The sequence below is a fragment of the Calonectris borealis genome, chromosome 23 (assembly GCF_964195595.1).
Source record: "Calonectris borealis chromosome 23, bCalBor7.hap1.2, whole genome shotgun sequence".
NCBI lineage: Eukaryota > Metazoa > Chordata > Aves > Procellariiformes > Procellariidae > Calonectris > Calonectris borealis.
The window spans coordinates 2,608,474-2,634,082 of record NC_134334.1 but is presented as its reverse complement, the minus strand read 5'-3'; the positions used below and the strand labels follow the sequence as shown (position 1 = coordinate 2,634,082).

At 38.2% G+C, this 25,609-nt stretch overlaps 2 protein-coding genes across 5 annotated transcripts in view; one reads left to right on the top strand and one right to left on the bottom strand.

Moving 5' to 3' along the window:
* GABRD (gamma-aminobutyric acid type A receptor subunit delta) overlaps window positions 1-25,609 on the top strand; it is a 112,010-nt gene that overhangs the window by 33,468 nt on the left and 52,933 nt on the right. The gene's annotated exons all lie outside the window — the stretch shown is intronic.
* Window positions 1,564-25,609, bottom strand: part of CFAP74 (cilia and flagella associated protein 74) — a 48,864-nt gene continuing 24,818 nt past the window's right edge. Inside the window, exons 18-38 of the mRNA XM_075172291.1 lie at window positions 25,402-25,514; window positions 24,467-24,589; window positions 23,211-23,332; window positions 19,047-19,175; window positions 15,553-15,640; window positions 14,757-14,930; window positions 13,281-13,414; window positions 12,381-12,657; window positions 11,784-11,891; window positions 10,940-11,094; window positions 9,556-9,690; window positions 9,044-9,153; window positions 8,618-8,673; window positions 7,769-7,888; window positions 7,339-7,491; window positions 7,072-7,201; window positions 6,371-6,525; window positions 5,170-5,308; window positions 4,241-4,368; window positions 3,627-3,761; window positions 1,564-2,405 (exon numbers count right to left, since the gene is read on the bottom strand). Coding sequence (XP_075028392.1) covers window positions 2,292-2,405; window positions 3,627-3,761; window positions 4,241-4,368; window positions 5,170-5,308; window positions 6,371-6,525; window positions 7,072-7,201; window positions 7,339-7,491; window positions 7,769-7,888; window positions 8,618-8,673; window positions 9,044-9,153; window positions 9,556-9,690; window positions 10,940-11,094; window positions 11,784-11,891; window positions 12,381-12,657; window positions 13,281-13,414; window positions 14,757-14,930; window positions 15,553-15,640; window positions 19,047-19,175; window positions 23,211-23,332; window positions 24,467-24,589; window positions 25,402-25,514 — 2,798 coding nt within the window. The 3' untranslated portion in view covers window positions 1,564-2,291. The remainder of the gene's footprint in view (window positions 2,406-3,626; window positions 3,762-4,240; window positions 4,369-5,169; window positions 5,309-6,370; window positions 6,526-7,071; window positions 7,202-7,338; window positions 7,492-7,768; window positions 7,889-8,617; window positions 8,674-9,043; window positions 9,154-9,555; window positions 9,691-10,939; window positions 11,095-11,783; window positions 11,892-12,380; window positions 12,658-13,280; window positions 13,415-14,756; window positions 14,931-15,552; window positions 15,641-19,046; window positions 19,176-23,210; window positions 23,333-24,466; window positions 24,590-25,401; window positions 25,515-25,609) is intronic.

Sequence of the window (25,609 nt, the reverse complement as noted above, 5' to 3'; positions counted from 1 at the left end):
AGCGGGTGTATTGCAAACATAGTTTTCTTTTTGTCAGTACTCCAGAAATACCAACCTATTCTTATCATGGTTTAACATTCCCCCTGGAGAGAATGAATACACATTTAGCTTTAAGCATGGAAACTTTGGCCAGTGAAATCCCAGAACCTTACACTCACTTCAAGTCTGTGAAATTATTCATATGAGATTTCAAGATCAAGTCCAAAGAATGCAATTAAAAATGGGTTACCCCCTTTACTTACCTTTTAAGCTATTCAGTACAGACAATGTCTTAAGCTGCTCTTTATAACCAGCTTAACTTTCTGAATGCACTAATATAATGCTGTGCTTGACCCTCCAACTTCTGCAACTGAATGGGCACATCCAGAGCTCTCTGAAGTTATGAGTCTTTCAGATTCAGTGTCCGAGCAAATCCTGTTGGTTGGACCGCTAGTCCTTGTGTATACACCTTCTTTCTGCTTACTAAGCCACCTGCTTATTCTTGCAAGCAACCTCTCCACTTCTTCAACATTGTCACAGTCTTTACATGTATTCTTTGAATTTTTTACTTTTTTTTAATCCTTTGGATCCTTTTTCACGGTACCTGACCTTGATGAAGTGGCAGATTCTTAAGACAGGGTGTTGTTTCCTGGTAGATAATTTTACACTTATTTTCAGCACATTGTATGATTATGAGAGTCTGGAGACTAATTTATTCTCAGCCATTACTTTTCAGTTTCCAAGAGTGAAATCCAAAGGATCCTCACATAATGGATGCACCCAAATTAACTGCTGGAAATAAACCTTCCACTCCAACATGCTGTGCGCTTCCTTGCTCTCTGAAAACTTCCCTATCATTAGGTAACTGTCAACTGTGCAGTACTCTTTGCACCAGTTTCATTTTATGTAGCAGTATTTAATCTCCCTTTTAGGGCTGCAAGGACTGTAAGAGAATCAGCACACAAACTTCATTGTCCTCAACTTCAACCCGACTGCCCCAGCTGTGCCAGCAGAAATACTCAGTGCCTCTCTCATGAAGGCAGAGCTGTCTCTGGCTAGCACTGCCACCCCCTTCCCGGCTCCTGCCCCCTCCCATGGTGACTGGTTATTGCTTCAGCATCTGTAGTGCTTTAGACTGAAGAGTTAAGTAACTTCGCAGCCACTTGATCCATTATTAGATGAGAACAGATCTGAATGGATCAAACATACCGTCTTTGGAAAAACAAGGAACCCCTCTTCATCAGTTATACAAGCTTGCTCTATAAAAGGGGGAAACTAGTTAAAATATTTCTTGTGACAATTGCTTTACTGCTTTTTCCTGCAGTCCAATTAGCTTGACACATTTTACATTAGGGATAGTTACAAATAATCTGTTTCTATTTTCTTACTGCATAATCTAAATAAGCAATTTTAACAGCTACCCAGGGCCAAATGGCAATAAGCCTTTGAAGTGGTGGTGAAGGAATTTTGCCACAGACTTACTGTGATTCAAGCAAGAGCATGATATAAGATTTAAAAGATTATGTTTCTAGATTTCTGCTAACTTCCTGGTCCCTTCATTCTCCATAGTGTAGTGCCTCTGTACTTTTCTCTTCCCTGAACTAGCTACTGCTTCCTGAGAGAAGTTATACCTGCAGGGCACTCCAACTTCCCCCGTAACAGACAGATACCTACTTTTAGTCAGAATTCAGAGGAAAGCAAGTGTAGAAATACAAAGTTCCTGAACAGCCATGATCTAGGGCGAGTGTCTAACCATATCCAGCGATTCAGTGAACAGCATGGTCACGATTTCCTCTTTGACCATGTGTCATCAGGAAGATTTCATAGTGTACTGTAAGGACGACTGCCCAAATAATTTGAAGGAGGCTTGAATAAGAAGCTTTATTCTGGTCTTAAGAGGGAAGAACCCAAGGATTTTCCAAATCTATTAAAATGCATCAGAAATTGGAAAAAGATACATTGTTTGAAACTCACCCATGTAGATGTAAAAAAGATACTCCTCCTGAGGGAATGCCCTCCTTTGGAAGACACTGTGGTTAACAGCAGATGTATCTACTTGGCCCCTCATTAATTCTTTCTTCTACCACAAGATTATTGTCAGAGTCAGCTTAAAAATTAATCTAGTGGAACCAGAGTTTATATAGACTATTGTGGGGAAAAAAGCAGAAATATTACATGTCACCTTCCTTCCCGCTTCCCTGCTGCCCTCACATATTTGCAACAATCTCAAATTTTTTCCATGTTTCAACTGAAATCCACTGATTTCCCAGTAACATAAGCCTCCATCTTCCTTTCCATTTAGCTTGGGTCCCTCACGTAGTGGGAGCATATGCAGACACAACTTTTGCCATGAAGAAGATTCGGTAAGATTCCTTAATGTCATCTTTTAAGGTCAGGAGGGCTGTCACAAGCAGAGGGTCATCGGCCTACAAAAAAAAATCCACACATAAAACCAACCTATTTTTTTTTTTACATAGAACAGATTAGTTGATCAAGTTCTAAACTATGTATTTTACATCTCCATTGTAAGATGTACCAGTTATAGCTATAGATTACCTCTCTTCCCACTGTGTTGGCTCTTTTATATTTTCACGCAATGCTCATACTGCAGTAAGTGAAGTAGCAATGACTAAGCATTCTATCTCCAGAGTGCTACAGATATCGTCACCACATTACAACCATGACAACTGGGCACAGCAGCAACAAAGTATGCTGCAGCAAGGGTTGGGAAAGAAATGGATCCTGTTAGCCATCAGTTAGTGTTATATCTTGTGTAATAACCAGCGGTTACCAAGAGGCACGATATCAACCTGATACATCAGGCCAGGAACTCTACTGCCTTCTTTCTGCACATGATAGCAGCAACCTTTTAATTTTGTAACAAGCTACTCATTCTGCCATCCCACACGCAGCTCACAACAAAAAGCAGGGGAGTAAATTCTTTCAGTCTCCATGAATGCCCAAGAAGATGATTCAGGAAGGGCAATCACAGCCCTGTAGAGATGTTTGGACCTCATACCTAGACTCTGCAATACAAAAAGGGAGAAGCAGCCAGGGCAACAGGGTTCATAAAGCAGTTCATAAAGCGGGAAAAATCAAAAAGGCCCCACTGATTTCCAGGAACATACCAAAGGAAAGGCAGCCCACAGCCAAAAGAAATGTGAGCGCTGTAGCAGAATGATCCATGTAAACTTAGTTCTGCATCAGCAGGACTGCAGGTTTTCTTGCACAGGGGGCATTAAAAAGCTCACTTCAGTGTGATCAAAACTGTGTCTTTTAGTTAACAGCAGCAGCATTTTGGCCTTTTGGTGCTACATAATGCAGTGACCTGTAAGAAGTTATTCTAAGTTCTGTAAGATGCAAGTCACTACTGCTTGTTCTTTTCATCACGCTGATGAATGGAAGTCAGTCATGAGGTAGCAAGCCTTCAAATCATACATATTGTTCCTGCTTTTATTCTCATATCAGTGTTTATGCCAGCCTATACTCCCTTTGCTAACTACGTGTGTTCCATCATGCTGATGTGTCAAAGCAGCCTGTACTGCTGACATCTTCAAAGTCAGCTTTTGTATTGCTCCTGCAAGTTGAAGACAGCTGCCGCACACTTCCAGCGTAAGCAGCAACACGCTGTAGCTACTGTAACTTACATCGAAGTCAGCAGGTGGCACCCAAGAAACAGCGATGCGTTTTACTTGCCCACGCTCAACCGTTCCCTTCACAGAGTCAACGGTGAATCCCTTCTGCTGCAGGAGTGGCAGGCTATCGAAACTGAACTCCATGTTCTACGAGAGACACGCACAACACGCCCTCATTACAGCCAGTTCTGCTCCTTCAAACACAATGACTGCTTATTAAAGGCTGCATTGCCCAGATGCTATATGTGGGCCTATTGCTTGCCAAATTGCTTCTGCCCTTTGAAACTGCAAGTATCCATCTTGTTCATTGTGTCAAGTTGTCACAAAATACTACACTAAAATAACAGGATCAGACCTGTAATTCAGTTCTGTGCTCACAGTTCTGTATTTCAGAATTAGGGAAGCAAACTGCTAAATTAATTTTGTTGCTGACTTAATATGATAATGCTAATTCCTCATATTAGCCCCTGAAAAATAATCTTTTCTTTTTAAACACTGAAGCTTTTATAATGTAAAGTTTATCAGAACCCCTGAAAACCCTGAATTTTTGACAGAAATAACTAGTAGCCATTTGTCAGTATTCCTTACAGCATCCAACATAAAGCAGCACTTTTTATTTTCTTCACCTTCTTAGATGCAAACTGAGCTGTCTGTATAGCTCCAACTTTCAGTTCTGTCATTGCTGGCTCTGGAGAACTCTCTCCCTCGATGTACTCCAGAATGAGGAGAATGGACTTCACTGGTTCTTGTAGCTCTAAACAAATATGAATCAAAAACTTTGAGACAGTCAGAACTGAGCAATTATCAATTTGCAACAAGCATAAATTACACCAAGATGGTTCAAAACAAAGTGATGTTGTGGCAAATTCATGAGTTGGCATAGATAAGGAGATCCTTCTTACAGAGTTAGTGAAGAATTAAGCAAAAGGAGGTTTTGCATAATTTGCAATTGCAAACTGTAATTGTTAATCGTTTATCAAGTTTCATGCTTGTTTTCTAGCCCCATGGCACACTGTGTGTACTATATTCCTACTTGTGCGTGATATGTGCTTGGATTTATTTATAGCTCAGGAGCTAGAAGTTGCTTATATACCATCTCTGAACACAGATCCTGTCCAAAGAAATTAAGGAAGGATAAATTCAAACCCCTGAAAGTGTGTCTGTTTCATAACAGTACAATCAGGAGAATCCAGGATATGTTATTATATATGAAATAACTTTATAAACATTTAATACAAGTCAGAAGTGGCAGAAAGCAAATACATCTTAATACTTTGTAGTAGTATTAAATTATAATCATTTTTTGCAAGGTAAGTTGCAAAGATAGAAGATCGTCATTAAGATATAACTGCATTAAAATTAATATAAAATCTTTCCTTAAGAGAAAGTTTCCTGCATTTTTTTTTTGTGTTACAAATATAGGCTATACCATAATGATTATTTGTTCTGATTCTGGAAAAGTTACCTTTCATTTACTTTTTCTTAAAGGATGAGGAACATGCCCATGTCTTATCCCTCACTGTTTTGTAATAAAGTGTAAGCGGTAGCACATTACCTCCTTTTAGTGTTTCCTGCGATGACACAGCTGATGTAACAGCCAAGGACTCAATGGGCACATCTAGTGGAATTCCCCCTTCCACGAACATTGGATGATCTCTTGCTGCACCCTTTAGGTGGATCACATGGGCTATTTTCTATATAAGAGAAGAATGCTTCAAATGCAGGTGACAGCTTAAGTACTGATATAACAGGAATACTGACACAACAGCATCAGTTGCATAGAAATTATTACATCATCTGCCTATATAAATGCTAAGAAGCCCTGTACTTTAATGCAAGAATCTGCATCTTCCCTTGTCTTGTCCACTCAGGCACTTCTGTTTTAAACAACCTTTCATTCTTGGAATATGTGCCTCAGGAGGGGACTGGACAAACTATTTATACTAAAGCCACCAAAAGAGGCAAAACTTATCTGCTGCCAAACTTGGCTAAAGTTTGTGAACTAGGACCAGTCTCCATTCTCCAGCTTAATCCGATTTGCATTCTTAACTGCAATTCCAAAGATAATCTGGAGATACAAAACTTGCAAGGAGAGAAACAGCACTTGCTTGCTCGCTACCAGTTTCTGCTCTGTGTCTGCAGTGCCTGCTGATGGTCACTAGTTGGCACTCCTCATTAACGTTTGGTCACTCTCGTTTGGAACGCGGCACAAAGCCGCCTGCTGTGCCGCCAGCCTGTATATCCTGACTTGGGCTCCATCTAAGCTCAACTGCTGCTCTACAGATGGAGACCTCCTTCCCCATGTTGAGCGACTGCAGAAGCAGCTTCCTGGTACTCAGTGCCCCTGTCAGTTTGCACTGTGCAGGTGTAGCTCCTCTCTCCACTGCCATTAAATGCTACTTGCAGAGAACCCCCTCGGAGCTGCGGTCAGCAGTGCGGCAGCAACCTAGCTCCCATCGCGTCTCATTTACACAGTGTGGACAGCTGGGCAGAAGATAGGACTGAATCCCAAGTCACTATTGTTATGAATTAATAACTGAATATTTAAAACCTGAAAAAAGTCAGTGGGCCCCAAACCTGCCATCGCCTACCTACATCAGTTACTCTAATAAAGATAATATTTCTGTCTACAAATGCTGTCCACTAGATATAATTATTTCAAACTCCTAGTAAGACCCTGATCAAATGCTGATCAAAATCACTGTAGGTCACATTTAGACTTGGATTTCATAATCCAGGTATCTTGATTGTCTCACCTTGCCAAAGAGCACCACCTTGAGACGGTCAGAATAGTACAGACTTTCATGATCAGGACTGAAAGTAACAATAAAATCCTGACTCTTCCCAGCAACAATTTCTCCTTCTGTTGGAAAGATGCTGAACACACTTAAGCCATTATAGTTCTGTGTTCCTGGTAAATAAAAATGAGGATACGAATAAGGAAAGAGGACAGCTCCGTTTTACTTCTTCATATATTTTAAACCCATTTAATTTTTGTTGGAGTAGCAAATAAGTAACACCTGACACATGGTTTTGCGGCAAAACAGGGTGTTAGAAATACCGGATAAATCCATCTATCAGTTTAATGCATTTATATCTAGAGGAACTGAAGAAGCATCACCAAACCCTTCCTATATTCTAACGTGGTTTTACAGAGATGGACATCCCTAAATATAATCTTTAATATGCAATTACTGTGGGGGTAATATTTAGATTCAGACACTAGTATCTCCTTACTTGTGGATATTTTATTTGCTCAGGCTGCATAAATTTACAGCTACACATATTGAAAGAATTAGTACAGCTCCTATTGGGGGAAAACAAAATTATGTCTTTAATTTCAGTGATGTGATGCCCCATGTATTGACAGTTGTGTAGATCTAACAGGACAAAGTAATGCTACTTTATACTTCATGAGTCTTTAAGAAAAGAAAAAGAGAAAAAAAAACAAGTTTACCAACAAACTCTGTTCTCTGCAAAGAGGACGTGATAAACAATGGAAGTCTCTGCTGATCTTTGTCCCTTGTTGGTGAAAGTGAATCTAGTTGTACGGAGTATCGCAGGGTCAGTGTGGAAGTGTTCTGTATCTGATGACATTAATTCACACAACAGCGTTTTCATTAAGAAAATTGATTCTCAAGGCTGTAGGGTTCATAGTTTGTGAACTGGCTGAATTTATTTTGCTGCATTACTGTGCTTTCTGGTTCAACACAGAGGGATTTACCTTGAACGTGGAAGTCACCTTCTCTCTGGCTATGACATATCCCATATTGAGTTCTTCTTCCACAGAGCAAACAATTGATGGCATCACCCCACGACCAGTGATACTTAGGGTTAGATTGGTTTTTGCTGTCCGGATGTCCAGCATTTCAAAAAACTGCCAAAAGGATGGCTGTGTTAGCCCTTTGCTGAAGGAAAATGTCCTCCACCCCTCCAACTGACCCCCCTCCCGTAAGTGGGCCATTACTACAGAACTTCTGGATTTATTGCATAGACAAAGATCCAGATGTTGGGAGGGGCTATGCACAGGCAATGAAGTTTTTCTTATTATTATACAGCCTCATCCCAGTTAGTAATATGTGTATATTACACAGCCTGTTACATCTCTCCATCTCCTCCTCTTTTTCCCCATTACTGTTGTATCTCTTACTCACCCATTTACTCTCATTTGGACAAAAAGAGATGATGAGGGTTTTATTTTCACCCGGCTCAAGCATTCCAACTGGTCTGACCAACAGGAAGGGACCATTGGGATTCAGAACTGAGAATCCTAGCTAAAATAGTGCAACTCAAGGAAAAAAGTTTATAAGCAAAGATTGGGGAAAGAGATATAAGAACAGATTCTAAGTATTGTTCACACCAAAGATGTATAAACTAACCATCTATAAGCTTTTTCAGAGATCAATAACTAACTCAGAGAAAAGAAGAACTAATCCAATTATTTTTTTTCCCCACAGAATTCAAATAGCTGCAAGATCCTTTTCTGGTTAATAAGACCTCCATGAACTCCATTTTCAGGTTTTGCCTGGAACGGGTCATTAACACCCTAAGATCCAGGACATGCCTTCTCCTCTATTATCCCACACAGCTTAACCCAGACAAGCCAGTGTAGTAGCCTCTTCTTACAAGGTACTCAGAAATTCGGAGAAGCATTGTGCAAAGATTGAGTTGTTGGTTGTGTTTCACACGTACGTCATACTGTATTGAAACTAGCTTTGTCATCAGTACCTTATACTCTTTAGAAAGTGGTTAAGTGCTTCTCAAGTTTGGCAGAATTATTTCCAGTTAAAAGGGTGAAATGGAATTAGCTTTCCAGAGGGTCACCTAGGCTCGTCCAATATATTCTTTACATCACCTCCTGCCTCACTCTGAAAGATGTGTATTAAGTCTGAAATCTGCTACCTCCTATTTGCTTTAGTGTCAAACAGTTCCTCCTACAGATAAAGAGTCAAATTAAACAGAAGCTGAATGGCAGATTAACTTACATGTTCAGACAAGGATACTTCCAGCTTCTCTGGGGAGATATTTTGTATTGTAATTTGCTTAATCATTCGGTGGCCTGACAACAAAGAAAACATTTCAAAAAGTGATGATGCTCACTCATGCATTACCATTCCTCCTTTTTACTCAGGCTTCTACCTGGGCCAAACATTCATTCTGTTTCTATGGCTAATACACTAGTCAAAGCTCACCAAAATACTTTCAAATTTGGACAGTCACTTGTAGAGCTTCCGATTCCATGTTTTGGGATGCTTTTTTACATGCCTCAGCTGGCCAGATAGGCTCCTAATTTTCCACCTATTACAGGGCTAATTTTTATATTGACTTTTGAAAACCAACTGAACAATGTAAAAGAAAATGCAAAACCATGCTCAGAAGAAATTAACATCATACAGAAAAAAATCAAAATTTGAATTCAAATTTCATACCTACTGCAACATCACCAAAATTGACTGTGTTTTTTCCATTATCTGAAGTGACCACAACAGACGGTGCTACAGCTGGGCAGTGCATCTCCAAATACAAAGTGTTGTAAGGGCTAGAGAGATAGTAAAAGGACATTTGCTCTTGGATCGTACAGAAATAAAAACCGTTGTCAGAAATCCGTTCTTATTCTGTTCATATCACAGGATATCATTACATTGGTATTACAAAACAATACGTAATTTTTGGTGGCTGATTTTTTTGTGTATGCCTAAGCAGAAAGATGAATTACAGCTGGCTTAAATTTTTCATACAATTATTCTTTAAGCTGCTTTGATATTCATGTGTTCGATTCTTACGCAACTAGTGGGTTGTAAGCATGAGTTTCTACCACGGACCTATGAAGTAATTAAGATGAGAAAACAAATTTCCTCCCCAATTAATAAATTAACATGCCCACCATTTCGCCCTCAAATTTCTGAGCTATCATGAATTGCAAATATCTAATTGCAAATACCTGCAGCTTAAGTTTTCAGAGCCTTTCTTTTCATCAATATGTCCACTTGCAACAAAGCACGGTATGATGTATTTTTCAAACCTCCCACTGAAATTCCTCATCAGGAAAGCCTGGGCTGCCATATAAGCATCAGAACTAGAAAATCCAGGAATAAGGATCATCTCAGTAAGTGAGAGAGCAAGGAAAAAAAATCAAATAAATACCTACTGAGCTATTTGTGCTTAATGTTTCTTAATCATACATTACAAAATTGAACATAAAAGTGAAACTAAGCAACTGTCTTGATACACAGTAATGGACCCACCCTACTAAGTGGTTTGCTTTTCTCGCCAAAAGAGAATAAAAGTTATAAACCCAGATAATAGATGTTATACTAAAGATTGCAAAATCCTCAACACGATTTCCTTATGTTGAATACGTCAAGCATTCCAGTGTCTTCCAGTACTTCTACATTATTTCAATGATATGTAAACACACATGGTCACATTTCTGTAATGCAATATGCCAAACAATACTTCATAATGGGAATTTTAAAATATAAATTTTATTTTTATGACCTGTACTGCAAGTATTTTAAAACTATAATTAATGGATTGCAATGAACGTGGGATTTTAGTCAAAAATATCTAACATCCAGTACAGCCAAATGCCTGGTGTTTAAGCATGTATTTACTTCCAAATACTTCTAAATTCCTCAGATTAGACAGAAGTGTGGTTCTAAAAAGTTGAATTATATGCTAAAAAAGGGACCTCAAGTATCAGATTTTGCATCTAGGAATCCAAACTTCTAGATAGCACATGCTATTAATGTGAATTCTCACTGAGGTACACATATTGTAAAATGACTATTTAAAATGCACATTTTACAGCATCATTACATTTCCAGGACTGATGACCATGACTAATATGATGGACTGTGTAAGCCCTCAAAAAAAAAAAAAATTAACCCATAGCCATGGATGTGGGCCACCAGATGGCTTCCATCTGGGTTGAATGTATTCAGCTCTGTCAGACCTATTCAGAAAAGGTGTATTAGTAGTAGTTTCTTTTGGTAACCAAGTTCAGCTTTCTAGTTGCCCTTTAAAATAATACCCTTGCTGGTTCAGCCAAATTTACCCATACAGCCACATTTCATGCTTTCTGATATATTCTTTGAAGTCTTCAATCCCTCTGATGCATAAAGGGATTCTTTGCCTTACATGAGAGGGTACAGCTGCGTGGCTTAAAAGCAGTACTAATTTTGGAAACAGCCTTTGCAACATCGCTAAAGCTATTTCTTCTCTACAGTTTGCTTTCTTGTCTACCTATAGGTTTTAATAGATTTATTACAACTACTTATGAAGAGAATGTTTCTATGTAGTACAAGATGCTTTTGCTGACTTACTCAGGCTTTAAGTCTTTGGATTTTGGTTGTTCAGAACTATATAGAGAAGTCAGGTATTTACTGTCTCCATCCCTTACAAGCTGTCTGGAAGACTGCTGTCTGGTAATCGAAATGCTTAATTTCTTTCCCTCTCTCTTTTCATCTTTCTTCCTTTTCTGTAAATACACACACAGAGACATTATAGACTGAGGATGATCACCAGTAACCCGATCAAGACATCAATTTACAAATACCCAGTCCCTGGCCCAAGAATACAGAACCTAAGAGGTGACAGAATGCATGAAACAAGGTAACAGCAGTAGGATCACGGTAACAAGCCATAGATACAGTAGTTGTTACATACATTTCTAATAATGTAAAATTAAGTTGAAATTGACATATTTTACCCCATCTTAACAAAAGAGTTCCCCTACTGGAGCAGACGAGTAAGAGACTCTGTCTCTCATGGGAATTTTACCTCTATCTCATAATTAAAGACAACCATAGGTGCTCACATAAATTAACTGACCCACAGCATTGCATATAAAGTCCACGTGTGCTGTAAATCTGCAAGAAGTATAATTTTTTTTTTTTTTTTAAGAGTACTTGCAGTTAGCATTTGCAAGAAAATCCTCTAGGAACGCTTTTGAAATTGTTAGCATGAAATTAATTTATTGCTCAGTGAACAGACTACACATTAAGTGCAACAGTACAGTCATACTCTTGTCCTTTATAGGCAGGTCTTAGGAGGATCATGAGTTTAGGCTTCATTAATATGCAAATAGTTTATGATAAAAATACCATCCAAAACAAATATCTGGAAGTAACAGACCAACAGCATGTGCTAGTTCTTAGTATTCCTTACTTGTATTTCTGCCCCTGTCGCAGCTGCTCTGCAAAGCCTCCGAACTGCCTCTTCTCTGATTAGCTGATCTGACAGTGCTGGTCTGAAGGACACTTGAATCAAGCTTTTCTGGGAGCGTGAGAGCATACACAAGAATGATAAGCAAAATTCAGCCCTCATACATGTGTTATGCCTACAAAGCTCAATAGGAGCATATACATGACAGCAAAAAATTAACAAATAAAATACAATTTTTTTTCCACGTGAGTAAGATGATCCTAAGGATAAGGCCACTTGCAGCTTTTTTGGAAGTCCATTATGTTATGGTGGGCTGGTTTTACATGACCAATATTTTTGATATTTAAACATTCTTCAAATAAATCATAACGGCAACACTGGGGAAAGAACATTCAGAGTGAAAACTCCCATAAAGCATTAGCCAGATTTTATGGTTAACCCCTCATGTCCGATTTAAAACATTATTTCAAACAATACAAAATATTCCAGCTGTTCTAATAATAATTTACATTTTGAGCTTCATTTACAAGTGACAGCATTTGTAGGGATGTAGACGACCAAAAGATTTGGCAGAACACTCGATGTTTAAAGTGAATTTACCTTCCCAGGCAACACAGTTCCAACAGAAGGTGTAATTGTCACTGGACAGTCTTCTGGCACACGGAATTCAAATGAAGTGGGTCCAACAGGGGCAACTTCCCCATTGCCAATTCTTGGGACAGCATGAGTACAGTGGTTGACACTCATATGGGAATTCAACACGTACAGTGTTGCTGTAGACACACTGTTCAAAGCTGTTGCGGCAAACCGAACTAAGGAATGAGACAATTCAAGAGGTGGGTGGACTCCAACTGCTTTGCATGACAGCTTGAATTGTCTAAAAATAAACACATGATAAATTGTCTCAGCATAAAATAGTCTCTTAATCAGCCCGGAAAATAGGGAACTAATCCTGTAGTCCCTATTTAAGCAGAATTTCAAGCCTGCAATGGGAATTTTGCCTAAAGAAGAACAATAATACTATCTATTTTTAATGCACAATTGGCTAGAGTTCCTACTTGACTTCTTCCTCTGTGAACTTCTGGAAATATATCCAGTCAAATCAAAGTTTATGCCATAATTATTTTAATAGCATTAGCTTAATGTATGAAGCATTTTTACAAAAAAAATCCTTCAGTAATTCTGCTGAAAAAGCATGCAGAACATTGCAGGTTAAGACGACCTGGGGCGAACTTGCAGCTTGGATATGTGACAAGGATAAATTTCAGGTGGGACAGGAAAAGTCATCTCAGTAAAGACAGACATGTAAACGAAGGATGAAACTAACAGGCATTGAGCAACTCTTGTCAACTGGAGAATTCCTACCTGCCTCACATTTTTATCCTAGCCTTACGTCTTCAAAGTAGGCAGGGATTTCATTTCTGAACTAGCCTAACAGTGGAAATCCAGTGTGATTTAGACTTCTGGATTACCTACTACTCAATCAGTTTCTTAACATACCTATTAATCTCCGACTTGCAGGTTAGTTCAAAGCTGTACTCTTTTGCCTTGTTAGCTTTAAAGATTATGTCCAATGTCAGGCTTTCAAGGGGAAGAAGAATTCCAAGTCCGTCATTGGGTTGAATTTCAACAAACTTCAAAATGGCAGGATAAGAAATTATTGTTATTAAAATAAGAAATTATTAGTTAAATTATCAAATTATTAGTAAATTAAAATAAGACATTACTGGCAAGATATGAAAAGTTTGTTATGAAATGTACAAGTGTCAGGAAAACAGAAACCTTCTAGTGAGCAGCTTTCATCTGAGTTAGTGACTAGTGTCTGACTGATGTACAGATTTCTAATCTCAAAGTAACTTGAAAGGCATTAAATCCATTAACTCAGACTTTAGTAGAATCTCTTCTCCAGCTTCTTACCATCTATGGTAATCACCTTTCCCTAATGATGTTTATTTCATAGGGACATACTTTTCATAGACAACTGAATGAAATATGATAAAAATCTCAACAGTTCCCCCTGTATCTTTGAAGAGCTGATTCCTGTATGATGTGCAGATACCACAGTGACAAGTAACAGTTTAATATCTACAAATGTATATTGGTTTGAGTTGATGATGATTCAAGAATGTCTCCCCATCACATTTTAAGCTAATCATGAAACACATGCTGTGAAGTAAAGTTTTAATGAAGCTGAAGATGCCAATTTCTTCTAGCTAACTCCTCGATTTTAATCCCTAAAACAGCAGAGAAAGGGAGAATGCCTAATTAAATGTCAGGTTCCTCTAGCTCCGATTCCAATATGCCAAACCGTTTCACACTGTGATCATCACTTATTATGAAGCTCGAACAGCTAACTTTTTGCAAAAAAGAAAAAAAAAAATTCAGTAGACCTAGCCCACACGAAACTGGCAGCTCCTGTGATTAATTTAGCTTCCACATCAACTTACAGTCAGAAAATACCCAGGCATGGTTCAGGGAATGATTCCCAATAAGCAGTTTGGACATGGCCATCCTGCTTTAAAGACAAAGTGTTCAGGCATTTGGATGCAAACTGTGCGATATTCCTCAGCCTCAAGGCCAAAGCAACATCCCTAAGCCTGTTTTATTTAGTCGTATAAGCGACCTGTGAGTCTGAAAGAAAAAGTGCACCAGATATTCTGTTAGTAGATTTCTTGGTGTAAAAAATAGGTATTCTAATAGGATAAAGTTAGCCTAATAATGTTATGTACGTGAGAATAGTAAAATGTCCTTGAAGATGTTTATATTTTCAGAAAATGCTTAGGGTATAAGAAGATGAAATTTACACAAGCCAGTACCAGAACTAATCTGCGTGTTTCCACAGTGCTGCAGGCAGAAGTATTTCCACGGGTTTGCAAGAACCAGTCATGATTTATTTACACTCACATTGAAACATGTTTTCATAATAATGAAATATATTTTGATACAAGAAGAGGTGTGTGGGGGATAACTACATACCTCTGGAAGTCCCACAAATCCAAACTCTTGTGGCAAGATGGATTTGTTTGTTAGCATGACATTTGCCTGCACAGCTTCATAGATTGTGCAGTATCCAAAATTGATTTGTGCTGGACTGATTTGCAAATCAGAAGTAGTAACAATTGCATGGACAGTAAAATTAACTGTTTTAGCCTGAAACAAATGCAAGAGCACAGGATAAAAACCTCCATCTGTGGCATTGTAAGACAGGGTTTAAGTGAAATGTCATCCAAAAAGTTAACTGCAAAAAAGTTATTCTACTCTATTCCTTGACAATAACATATGTAAATGTAACATATCCATCTTCAGAACTTCAGCCTCATTGTTCTCCCAAAATAAGCAATAGGAAACGCCTCTTTGATAAGCAAAATTTAAAAAAAAAAAAAAAAAAAGATCTGTATCTCAAATTCCATATGCTAGAATGGAATCACACCTGCATCTCTAGGAAATGTAAACTCTAAGAATATGCTACATCTGCAGTACAGATCAGAATAAAAAGATTGTGCTATGGTATCTGATAACTCTCTGGTACAAAATAAACTACTTGGGGAATAGATGAGCACTAACTAGAAAGGATTTAACTTTCTGTATTGTAAACTTGCTGACAAGAAGAAACTATGAAGTCTGTGTTATCACTTTAAGCACCTTTTACTATTACCATAGGACTTCAATTGGTAAAGAATTAATCTAAGATTAGGGATCATTAAGTGACCATTCACTAAAATAATTTACATCTATTGTCAGTCTGATAACCAACATAATAAAAATCACTAACCTTATCCACAATCAGTATTGTCACTGGAACTTCCAGAATTCTTGTCTCTTCATTAAAATAGCTCCCTGCATCTTCAGGAAGAGAGTACCTAGAAATCAAAAGGTACCTTCAGTTTCATGAAAATATTTTTACTATTTTCTAGCTAAGGGGAATAATATACTTTTGATGGATGTATTTCTGAACAAAAAGAAAAAAACCAAACCTGTTACTTAAGGTCTAAAAGTTTTATCATTCACAGCTTTTAATCTTAACACAGTATTTGTGCTCAAATAGGAGTATTCACATATATAGTTGGTTAAGCATCAACTCCAAGGCTTCACTGAAGTGAAGTCTAACTAAAATCTTGTATGCACGATATATGCAAATATTAGGGAAGATGGTGGAAGAAAATGCCAATCAAAAATTAGTGACCTACGAAGTTCCACCTTCTGACCAAGAAAAAGAAGATGCAGTCAGATCAGAAATATTATGGACTTGTCACAGGTTTCCCATAGAATGGCATACCTCCAAAAAATCTGCTCTCAGCAGGTATGCACGGATTGCAAGGGTGTCTAGCAATGAAGTTAGAATAATTGACCTTGTATGTTAATGTTGGATTTTTTTTTTTTTTAAAGACAGGATTTTGGACACAGGAGTTTAAGGGAGTCATTCACAGAGGTCTGCATCCGTTTATCATTTTTTAAAATGCCATCCAGTCATTTAAAATTCTGAAAATTTTAAAGCTTATTTTATAATCAGAATATAAGCCTTCTGCATCTTTGCTGCAACCACAGCACATAACCAACCCAACCCAGGCAATCGTTTCCTTTTGACATTGATGTTAGTTAATTACCACCCAGTTTGAGGCAGAACCAATTGTATCACAAAGCACAGAGACATAAAGTGAAACAAACTTGGAGACTGATAGTGTCTGATTATATACCAGATTAGTAATTTATAAGAAATATGTGGGTTTTCTGTAGCTGAAGCATCTTGCTGTCATAAGCTTAATTTCAGAGCTTCAAGCCAAGACAATACAAAAGCTCCAGCATTTTTAGCTCTGCTGGTCTATTTATAGTGTCTTACAGCATCAGAGTGAATTGCTTCCTGTGCTTAGGTCTCCACAGTGATAATGTTCCTACTACTACTACTGGAATTACATGCAATTTTTTCATGTATTGTTAAAGAATAGTTAATGAATAAATAGCACCCAGTCACCATGGTGATCTGAAATCTTACTGGCTGTTATTTTGCAAGTCTGAAATGTGACTTTAGAAGGTGATCTTCAAAGGTATTGCTAACTCGTTCAGAGATAGGAACTGGAGTTAAATACAAGGTAGCAATAAAGTATCAGTGTGCTGGTTTTGGCTGTGATAGAATTAATTTTTTCCATAGTAGTTAGTATGGGACAATGTTTTGGATTTGTGCTGGAAACAAGGATAACACAGGGATGTTTTGTTACTGCTGAGCAGTGCTTACACAGAGTCAAGGCCTTTTCTGCTCCTCACCCCACCCCACCAGCGAGCAGGCTGGGGGTGCACAAGAAGCTGGGAGGAGACACAGCAGGGACAGCTGACCCCAACTGACCAATCTCTTGATTCTCTCCCCCATCCCACCGGGGGGGAGTGAGCGAGTGGCTGTGTGGGGCTGAGTTGCCGGCTGGGGTTAAACCATGACAATCAGCTTTCACTTTGTGACAGAACATTAGAATAGCAGAAGAAATTAAATAATCCAGAGGGAAAAAAAATAATTGTAACTGTACGTGCACAGTGATGGACTCTAAATTAGCTGTTTTGCCTTGGGGAAAAGATACTGAAATCCTTCAAATAGTTCTCTGAAAATGGCATCTTCATGCTTGAAAGCAATTAAAGAGAAGCATAAAAGACAAATCAGATTTAGACTTCCAGCATCTGCAGGACTACTTCCAAATGCAGAAAAACTAAAAGATGTGGTATTTGGGAATTCTGAAAGTCAGTAGATTAGACAATATTGCCTTCAAATGAACAGAAAATGTCTGCTTCAAACACCCAGAAAGTTATGAGTATTGTAACATCTGACCAAGCATTTGTGTGCACAGAATACTCAGGAGAACTTCCCAAGCCTTCAGTCATCTATCTGTTCACTTAGTGTTGCTGAATGAGTGTTTCTTTTTACTTTTGTGTTACTTTTAATATAGCTATTCTATTAACATAGCTTATAACACTAAGTCAATGAGGAAGGATTTACAGAAATAGCGCAGTACTTTACATCAGCTTGTAGCAAGCTCACCTTTCTCTGTCATACACTCACTGCTCTGTGTGTTAGGTCTTTTAAAACTGATCTGTATACTGAAACAGCCAGATAGTTATTTTGTGTCTCAGAAATGCCTTGATCTCATCAAATCTCCTTTCTGAAGCTTCCCCATTTTTCAAAGGAAGATTAGTGTTCTAAATCTAAGCTATGCTTCTATCCACTCAGTAAGTGTAACAGTGCTTTACAGCATCTGAAGTTTAGGAACTGAAAAATGTCATAATAATGGTAACTGTTGTAATCTGATAGGATTTGAGATGTTAGAAGAACTATAAATACTTTTAGTTCTTTGAATACTAACCTGGTGAAAATTTCAAAATCAGTGATTAGACTCTCAATTTAGAATCCAGAGATGCTGAGCACATCAGTGAAAATCCAAATATACTTACATCAATGGGACTAGATAACCTATATGAAAAAAGCAGCAGGTTTGCAGCAGCAATCAGTGCAGAAGCTGCTGAAGTATTTGGCTGTACACCAGAATTAAGATCTGTATCATTTAATTTATATTTGAAAAGAAATGTCCCGCTAAATTCTTTAGGATGGCAATAATGAGGTAAATAAAATTAACAGTGGTCAACAGGAGCTCTTGTACTTAAATTTTTTAAAAACTGGAATTCTTTGTTTCCTATAACTGAGTTATGTTTGTATATGTAGGTGTATCATGAAATGGAGAAGAGAAACGTGCTGGGATAAGTCTTTTAGCATCTTAAATGATGTTATATAAAATGCCATATGAAATTCAAGATCAATACATTCATACTTTGGAGAAAAATGTACACGGGTAGGAGAGAGATGAACAGGAAGCCCAACCATTCTTACCTTAATTAGCAAGCACAGGAGTTCTTGTCCAGAAATTTAATCAGTGATCCATGAAGTAGCCACCTGGCCTAGATAACCTCTCTCTTGTATAAGAATAGCTTCCCCACAGAAACGGGAGCAGCCTACCAGGAATGCAACTGCTAAGATTTTCACACTACTGCTGTCACCACAGGAAAAGCATTTCCTCACAGGTATGTGATCCAAGTTAATTTCCTCCTTGAGCATCTGGCAACTTTTAAGGGGGAGGGAGAGGGGAGACTAGGACTGTGCTGACACCAGCAGTGTGAAGTCCAGCCTGCTACAATGAGAAGGAAGAAAAAAACTTTGACCTGCTCAGGTTTTCCACTGACAGCCTCCTACAGATATTGTCTTAAATACTGAAAAGATTAATGTTCTTAGGTTACCTGGGCAGAAACTTCAATTGCACACTGAAGGATGACTGAGCTTGAATGTAACCTGTTTTTGGAAGCAGCTCCATGTGCTTACTCAATTCTTTGCATACTTCAAACTTCAAACGCAGTGTGGCTTTTGCTCTGCAAACAGATCAGACATGCTTAGGTGGCTTTGAGGCTACCCGTACTGCCACTTCAGCAACATTTGCTCTTGGAGTTTGGTGTCCCCCCCCGCCACACCCTTGCAGCTCTACTCTACATTACGATTGTAACTATTCCAAGCTTTCTTTGAAAATGAAGGGCATGTAAAACTGCTACAGCAAAATCACACAGTTGTATTCTCTTTTAAGATAAGTATAGAAAACAAGATTTTGGAAGTACTGTAAGTAAACCCAGCTGTATTTCAAGCAATGTACACAGCTGATTGGAACATAATTATCAAAGTGCAGCACAGTGGTAAGTCAGGTCAGGGGAAAGTCAAAGCCAAATTACTGTGAAATATCAGCTAATTATTTGCTCCTAACATACATTCCCTCTATCTGAATCGACAGAAATGACTCACGTAATGTTTGAGATGCCTAATTGGTCCTAGCTGCAGCACAGAACCCACTCAAGATGGAAAAGTAGTCGTCTTCTAATGCTGGATCTAGGTTGTGTAATAATTGGTTGAGGGTGGGATGCAACAAATAAAAACCTGTTATTCTGTCTGAGAAACAGAAAAATGAAGACCAGCGACCCCTAAGTGGGGCCAAGGATACCTAGATGCTGCTTAAGTGGCTAACAAGCACTTAATGTCCCAGCCTGTAGTCAGAAGAATCAAAAGAATGAACCTGAAAGAGCATAATACACCTAAAACATCAATATGTACACAGTTTGTGAATTCCATTCATCCTCATAATCATCATAATTATCTCAAAACCTCCAAAACCAAAAATTAATCCTCTACAGGCAGGAAAAACCCCCTCAAACTTGGGGCAGGGGGGGAAGGGTGTCTTATGCCAGAAATGCCCTGAGAGCACTGCTGCTTTTGGTTTTTTGCCCCAAAACTGTGGTGACTTCTTTTAAATAATGTGAATTCACAGATCTCTTGTAACTTCTCCTCTAACAGCAGAGATTCTACAGGGTTAGAAGTCATAGTGTGGCTAAGCTGGTACTGCCAAGTCCTCTGCTAAAACTTGTGATCGTTTTGCCCTATGAATGGCATATTGGAAGCTAGGAAACATCTCACTGTTTACTGAATTCTGGCCATATTATAATGCAGCGATAGCCACAGACCATACCCTGCTTTGGAATTTTATGCCTATGTGCAAAATTGCCAAGCAATTTACAAATATTTCAGCTTGTCATTTTCCTTCTCTTGGACTGGTTTACAAGCTGTCAGTCCAGATGGTCTGCTCTAAATCAACAGCTATAGCATGTGGTACTGGGAGCCTGGAATGATTTCTGACTGTTGACAACCTAAGAGAACTATATACTACTTCATTAAATCAGTGCAGATTATAACCTGCCAAAGAAATTACTTTTCAAAGTGATTTATATTGGTCAGGACTCTAATAAGACACTTTCACCCTTTATGCTGCTTATTTATGCTTCCTGATTACCGTATTCTATGTGACCAGAAAAAAAACCACCCAAAACCCAAATCAAAACCAAAACCATTATTAACTAACATTTTGCAATTCTACAGAGCTTGCTGGGGCACTTAAGTGCCAGAGCTATCTAACTAACTTGAAAACTTGATCTACTTATGCTATAGACTACAATGTCATAGATTGCAGCAGCAATAAGATACAGGCAAGTTCTTTCTGCTCTGCTTCTGTCAGATGTTTGTGTGTACTGGTGGTGAACGAAAGGCTATTCTAACACATCATCTCCCTCAGGTCTGCGTCAGATTTTGCCCCAAAAATCTAAAGAACTCTCTTGCTACAATTTATAAATTTTTTTTTTTTTCTTCTATAACTAGTTAGGGATTGGAGCAGAAACTTGCAAGAATATTCCTGAATAGCAGGATTATTTAAGTATCTAATTAACATTTAATTAAAGAATCTGTGTTCTAGAAGTTATGCTAATAAGATTTCACACCTACTGGATCTGAACTTTAGTTCTTACTAGCTAAAGCATTTCAGCAGTGGTTAGACAAGCAGCCTTTTCAGCTGGGCTGTGGAAGCCTTACCTTTGGTCTCCTTCAGTGAATGGTTGCTACGAGCATTAGTTCACAGACAGCACTGTAGTAATTCTTTAGCTGATACACAATTCACATGTAAAGCTATTGTGACAAACTATTACCTTTTTTTGTATGTTGACAGCAGTTTGAATGCTTCTTTGCTAGCCTGATAATTGTCCTTGCCTCTGGATCTGTGCAGAGTTCCAGACCATAGACCTTAGCAAGACTACCTTTCCCCAATTTTTCACTATTGCAATTAAAATACAGCTACTCACTAGTCTAACCTAAAAAGTTGTTCTTGACTGATAGAAATTTATAGCTATTTTCAGCAGTTTAAATTCAGTCTGTTTGAGAAGTGGTTTGACATGTACCATGTAACAATGAGGAATCTTCTTCCTGATATACGCTACAGAAAATTTCAAAAGCTACTAGAGGAAGAAACTTCTCAGGCACCACATCTAACTGAATGATGAAATTATCTACTTTTGCAGGATAAAAAGTTGAGACATGATATTCCTGCGCATGAAATACTTTAAATTTCAGCCCAAATGACTGTGTAACAAAGACAATTTTTCCTACCTATGAAGAATTGGGTTGATAAATCAAAGACTTCATTTGCCAAGGTACTAAGGATGGCATACTACATATTAAGTGTTCTTAATTTAGTGCAACTTGGCAAAGGATCAGCAGGATTTTTCCCTCAGTTAAGAAGTGTTGCCTAAGCAATTTGACAGCTTCTATCTTTGGGATCCCCTTGAAATCTTAAGTTTTCATTAGGAGAGTTATTCTGCTTCTATACTTGTAAGTTTTATCCCTGGGTTATCTAGACCAAGTAAAATCACTTACATAACAACTTGTGCTTGTCATATCTGTAAGCTGAATTTCTGAGATAACAGCTTTACTCATTTCTTTCCAACTGTGAAGAGTCTCTGCAGTCTGTAATTCTGGTAAGAGGTTTAGAATGGATGCCTTCTACGGAACCAATCTCTCCCCCACCCTCCCACAAACCCACCCCAATCCTATTTAAATAGAATCTAAGAAATGCAAACCTTAAAATAAGCATTCAATAGTGACTGCATTAGGTAGAGGGAAGACACCCAGCACCTGAAGACAATTAAGAGAGTAAAAGTTCATGTAACCCCTCTCTAATAGCATGAAATCTCTGGGAGCCAATGAGCTGAAATATTGATCTTTATATTACAGTGCAAACAGAACCAGTCTTCAGGCATTACTGACTTGGACTACAGAAACACCCAGATATTTTTTCCCCTGTAAATTGGTATTTGGTCACTATCTGTGTACTTACAAGGTATCTGTCACTCCGGTGCAGTGCTTAATGCCTACGTAGGCTAGGAGAAGTTAGGAAACGTTGTACCCTTCCCATTTTATAGTAAATGCAAAAGGACTGACATGATTTGTCCAGCATCATATCCCAAGTCTGGAAGGACTGGTGATTGACCTTCCCAATAAAGAACAGTTGGCATGAGGCTGGCTTCCAGACCGTAAGTCTCCCATGGACTTTAATTAAAGGTAAAATAGCTGAGAAATAACAAAATATTCTTTCATAAAATTTCTGGCTGAATCAATTATACCCAATGTGCACTTAATTTTAGACACATTTATCTCCCTAATGTTTAGTGTGCAGATTCCACATGATGAAACTCTGTGGGGTTGCTATTCCCTAGGTACACATATACCACAGAACAGGTACAACATAGGGAATCTTGTAGGTGTGGAAGGGCATGTATTAACCCAGATACTTCATAGCTATGGCTGGTCTTGGGAATCTGGGATAGTAGGATACACAAGTCCAATTTCCACAGAAGTGTGGAACTCAGAGACCTTGTAATCAGGTTGTCCTCCTGAAATGCCAAGGAAAAGACCAAACTGTTCTTCAGCTTCCTATGATGACAAGATGGGTCTGGCACAACGGAACCTCAAGACATGACCTAGTGACTTAAGATCTCATTATTTAGCTATAGAAGGCAGCTGGTAATGAAAGGGTAGCTCACCTGCTTTGAATGACAATGCGATCCTGATAAAGTCGGTCATACATACAGATCTTTAAATCAATGTTGGGATTGGGCACCCAAACCGGCACATCAACAGAAACTCCAATGGCACTAAAGCACAGCTGTTAATACATAAATCAGGAGTGTAATTATTTTTGTTAGTCTCAAAGTCTTACTGATCTAGACAGAGCAAGAATTTCTGCTATAAACTACAGCTGAGTAAAATATTTTATTATTCATATTGCAACAGGTTCTTTAATTAGGCAAAGCTATAAAAAAATTTGTAAACTAAAACCTAGATGTTATGGTGCCCTAGCAGAAGAAAGAATTGTACTTTTTTTGGATTCTTTGACAGAGAACATGAATACCATGCTGTCCATGACATTGAAAAGAAATATTTAAACTGCACCTAGCTTAAGTGAATGCGCCATAATTCAGAAACTCAAGAGGCTGCAGGCTGCTTAGCCAGCAAAGAAATATAGTAATGGCAGCACAGTGCTGTACCTCCTATAATGACCTGAGGTCTGACATCAGTGACCACATCGGTGACCACATAGCTCAGACTTGGATAAAATGACCCTGAAAGAGAGGGTACCCATAGGAGTCTGCAGGATGCACCTGCAGCTCCTTTTGTAGACTACTCCATCTGTAGACCATGGGGAGAGCCAAGACTGGCCTCCTGAGCTTCTTGGAAGTTTTTCTTTATTTTTTTGGCAAGCTTCTGTGAACTGTTCCCAGGCAGAATTTGGCTTCCAATAAAGTGTGGAATCAAAATATGCTGAAGTTATCATCTCTTCCAGCTTTCACACATCAGTTTCACTACTGCATGCTAAATAATTCCAATTCTGATATATCAGAAAGAAAATAAAACTATGTAAGTTGGGAATAGAGAAGAACATTTTTGTATTTCTTTCTAGGACATTAGATGTTTTCCAGCATAATGTCTGATAAAATGGGAATATCAGGATTATTTGGATAGAAATTTAAGAGAATCTACAGGTTTAATAACCATACTGCAACAGAAAGAAGGGCCATGAGTTACAAAGTTACCTCCCATCAAACCACATAATACATAGTCACATGGTACCTCATTGTTATTTCTTATAATGTTCATAAACATATCTTCCTCTATCTCCTTCTCCTGTTTCTAATATAGGATTCTGAGCAATTTTAATTCTTGGGAAAAGCAGAAGTAGGAGGATTTTAAACTCTTTTTCTACAGTGTTTTGAAGCAAGTATTGCACAAAATCACTCACTGGTTTGCAGTCTGAGTTGTCAAACATGATCACAAACTCTGTCCGCACATCCCCAGGGATAGCCGGGACAAATATAATCTGAAGTTTGACTGAGCTGAAGGGTCCAATTTCACCTTCAGTAACCTAAAGAAGCAGCATGTTTTTAATGAAAATCTGACAGCATTACTATAGCTGGCTATAAATTGTATTGAAATAAAGAAGCAGTATGTACTCATACTATACAAACACTCTATTACACCTTGTTTGTAACTAGATTGAACGCACTATGCAAGGGAAGAATCAGGATCAGTAGCTCCCTAGGAGGTTTAGTGTGGGGAAAAGACTTGGCATGACACATGGTTCCACAACCAGGCATGGTCAGAATTTTACTGAGTCTCCTTTTACTGCAAGACTCTGTATGACAGCTAGATAATGTGGTTTACCAAAGTGTTTCCATCACATATTGGTGAATATGTAACTAAAACATGGAGAAGCTGTCTTGTGCTGCCATTCAAAGATGTGCTCTACCAATTTCAGCATTCAGTCCACCTGCCTTTTGTATGCATAGCTAGAAGCCATAAATGCTAGTAAAACTAGTATCTGGACTCTCATACTCCAATTTTTTAATATGGCTTTTAATATTTCCCAGACATTCTTCCTGCCCCATCTTTTGTGTTGTCACTAAATTTTGTTTGACCAAAAAAAAAAAGCATTAAATTATGGGAAATGTAAATCTCTACAGAATCCTTCAGTTCAAATAAGTCTTTATAGATCAAAAGAAAGGGCAAATGTCATGTGATTTCATTTTAAGAATTAACTGTGATACAGTGAAGTCCAGTGGGCTTGAAATTGATCATGAAAATGATCTTAAGCATTTCCTACCAGAGCCAAAGCAATTTATTTTATGTAGGCTTAGATTAATGAAAATCTTGTCTGTACCTCAGGATATTCATTACCTTTCCAAGCATAATTTCAACCGGTGTTTCTTCAGGAAAAAGTTCCACTAAATTATGTGCATTGTCTGTGTCTAGATCTGATCTGGAATTTAACACATCTTGACCAAGTTGTTCTGGGGAAAAAAAAAAAAACACAAACAAAACCCCACAAAATGCTGGATATGTGCATCTATTCACTAAACAAAAATATCAAACAGAGCAGAAGCAC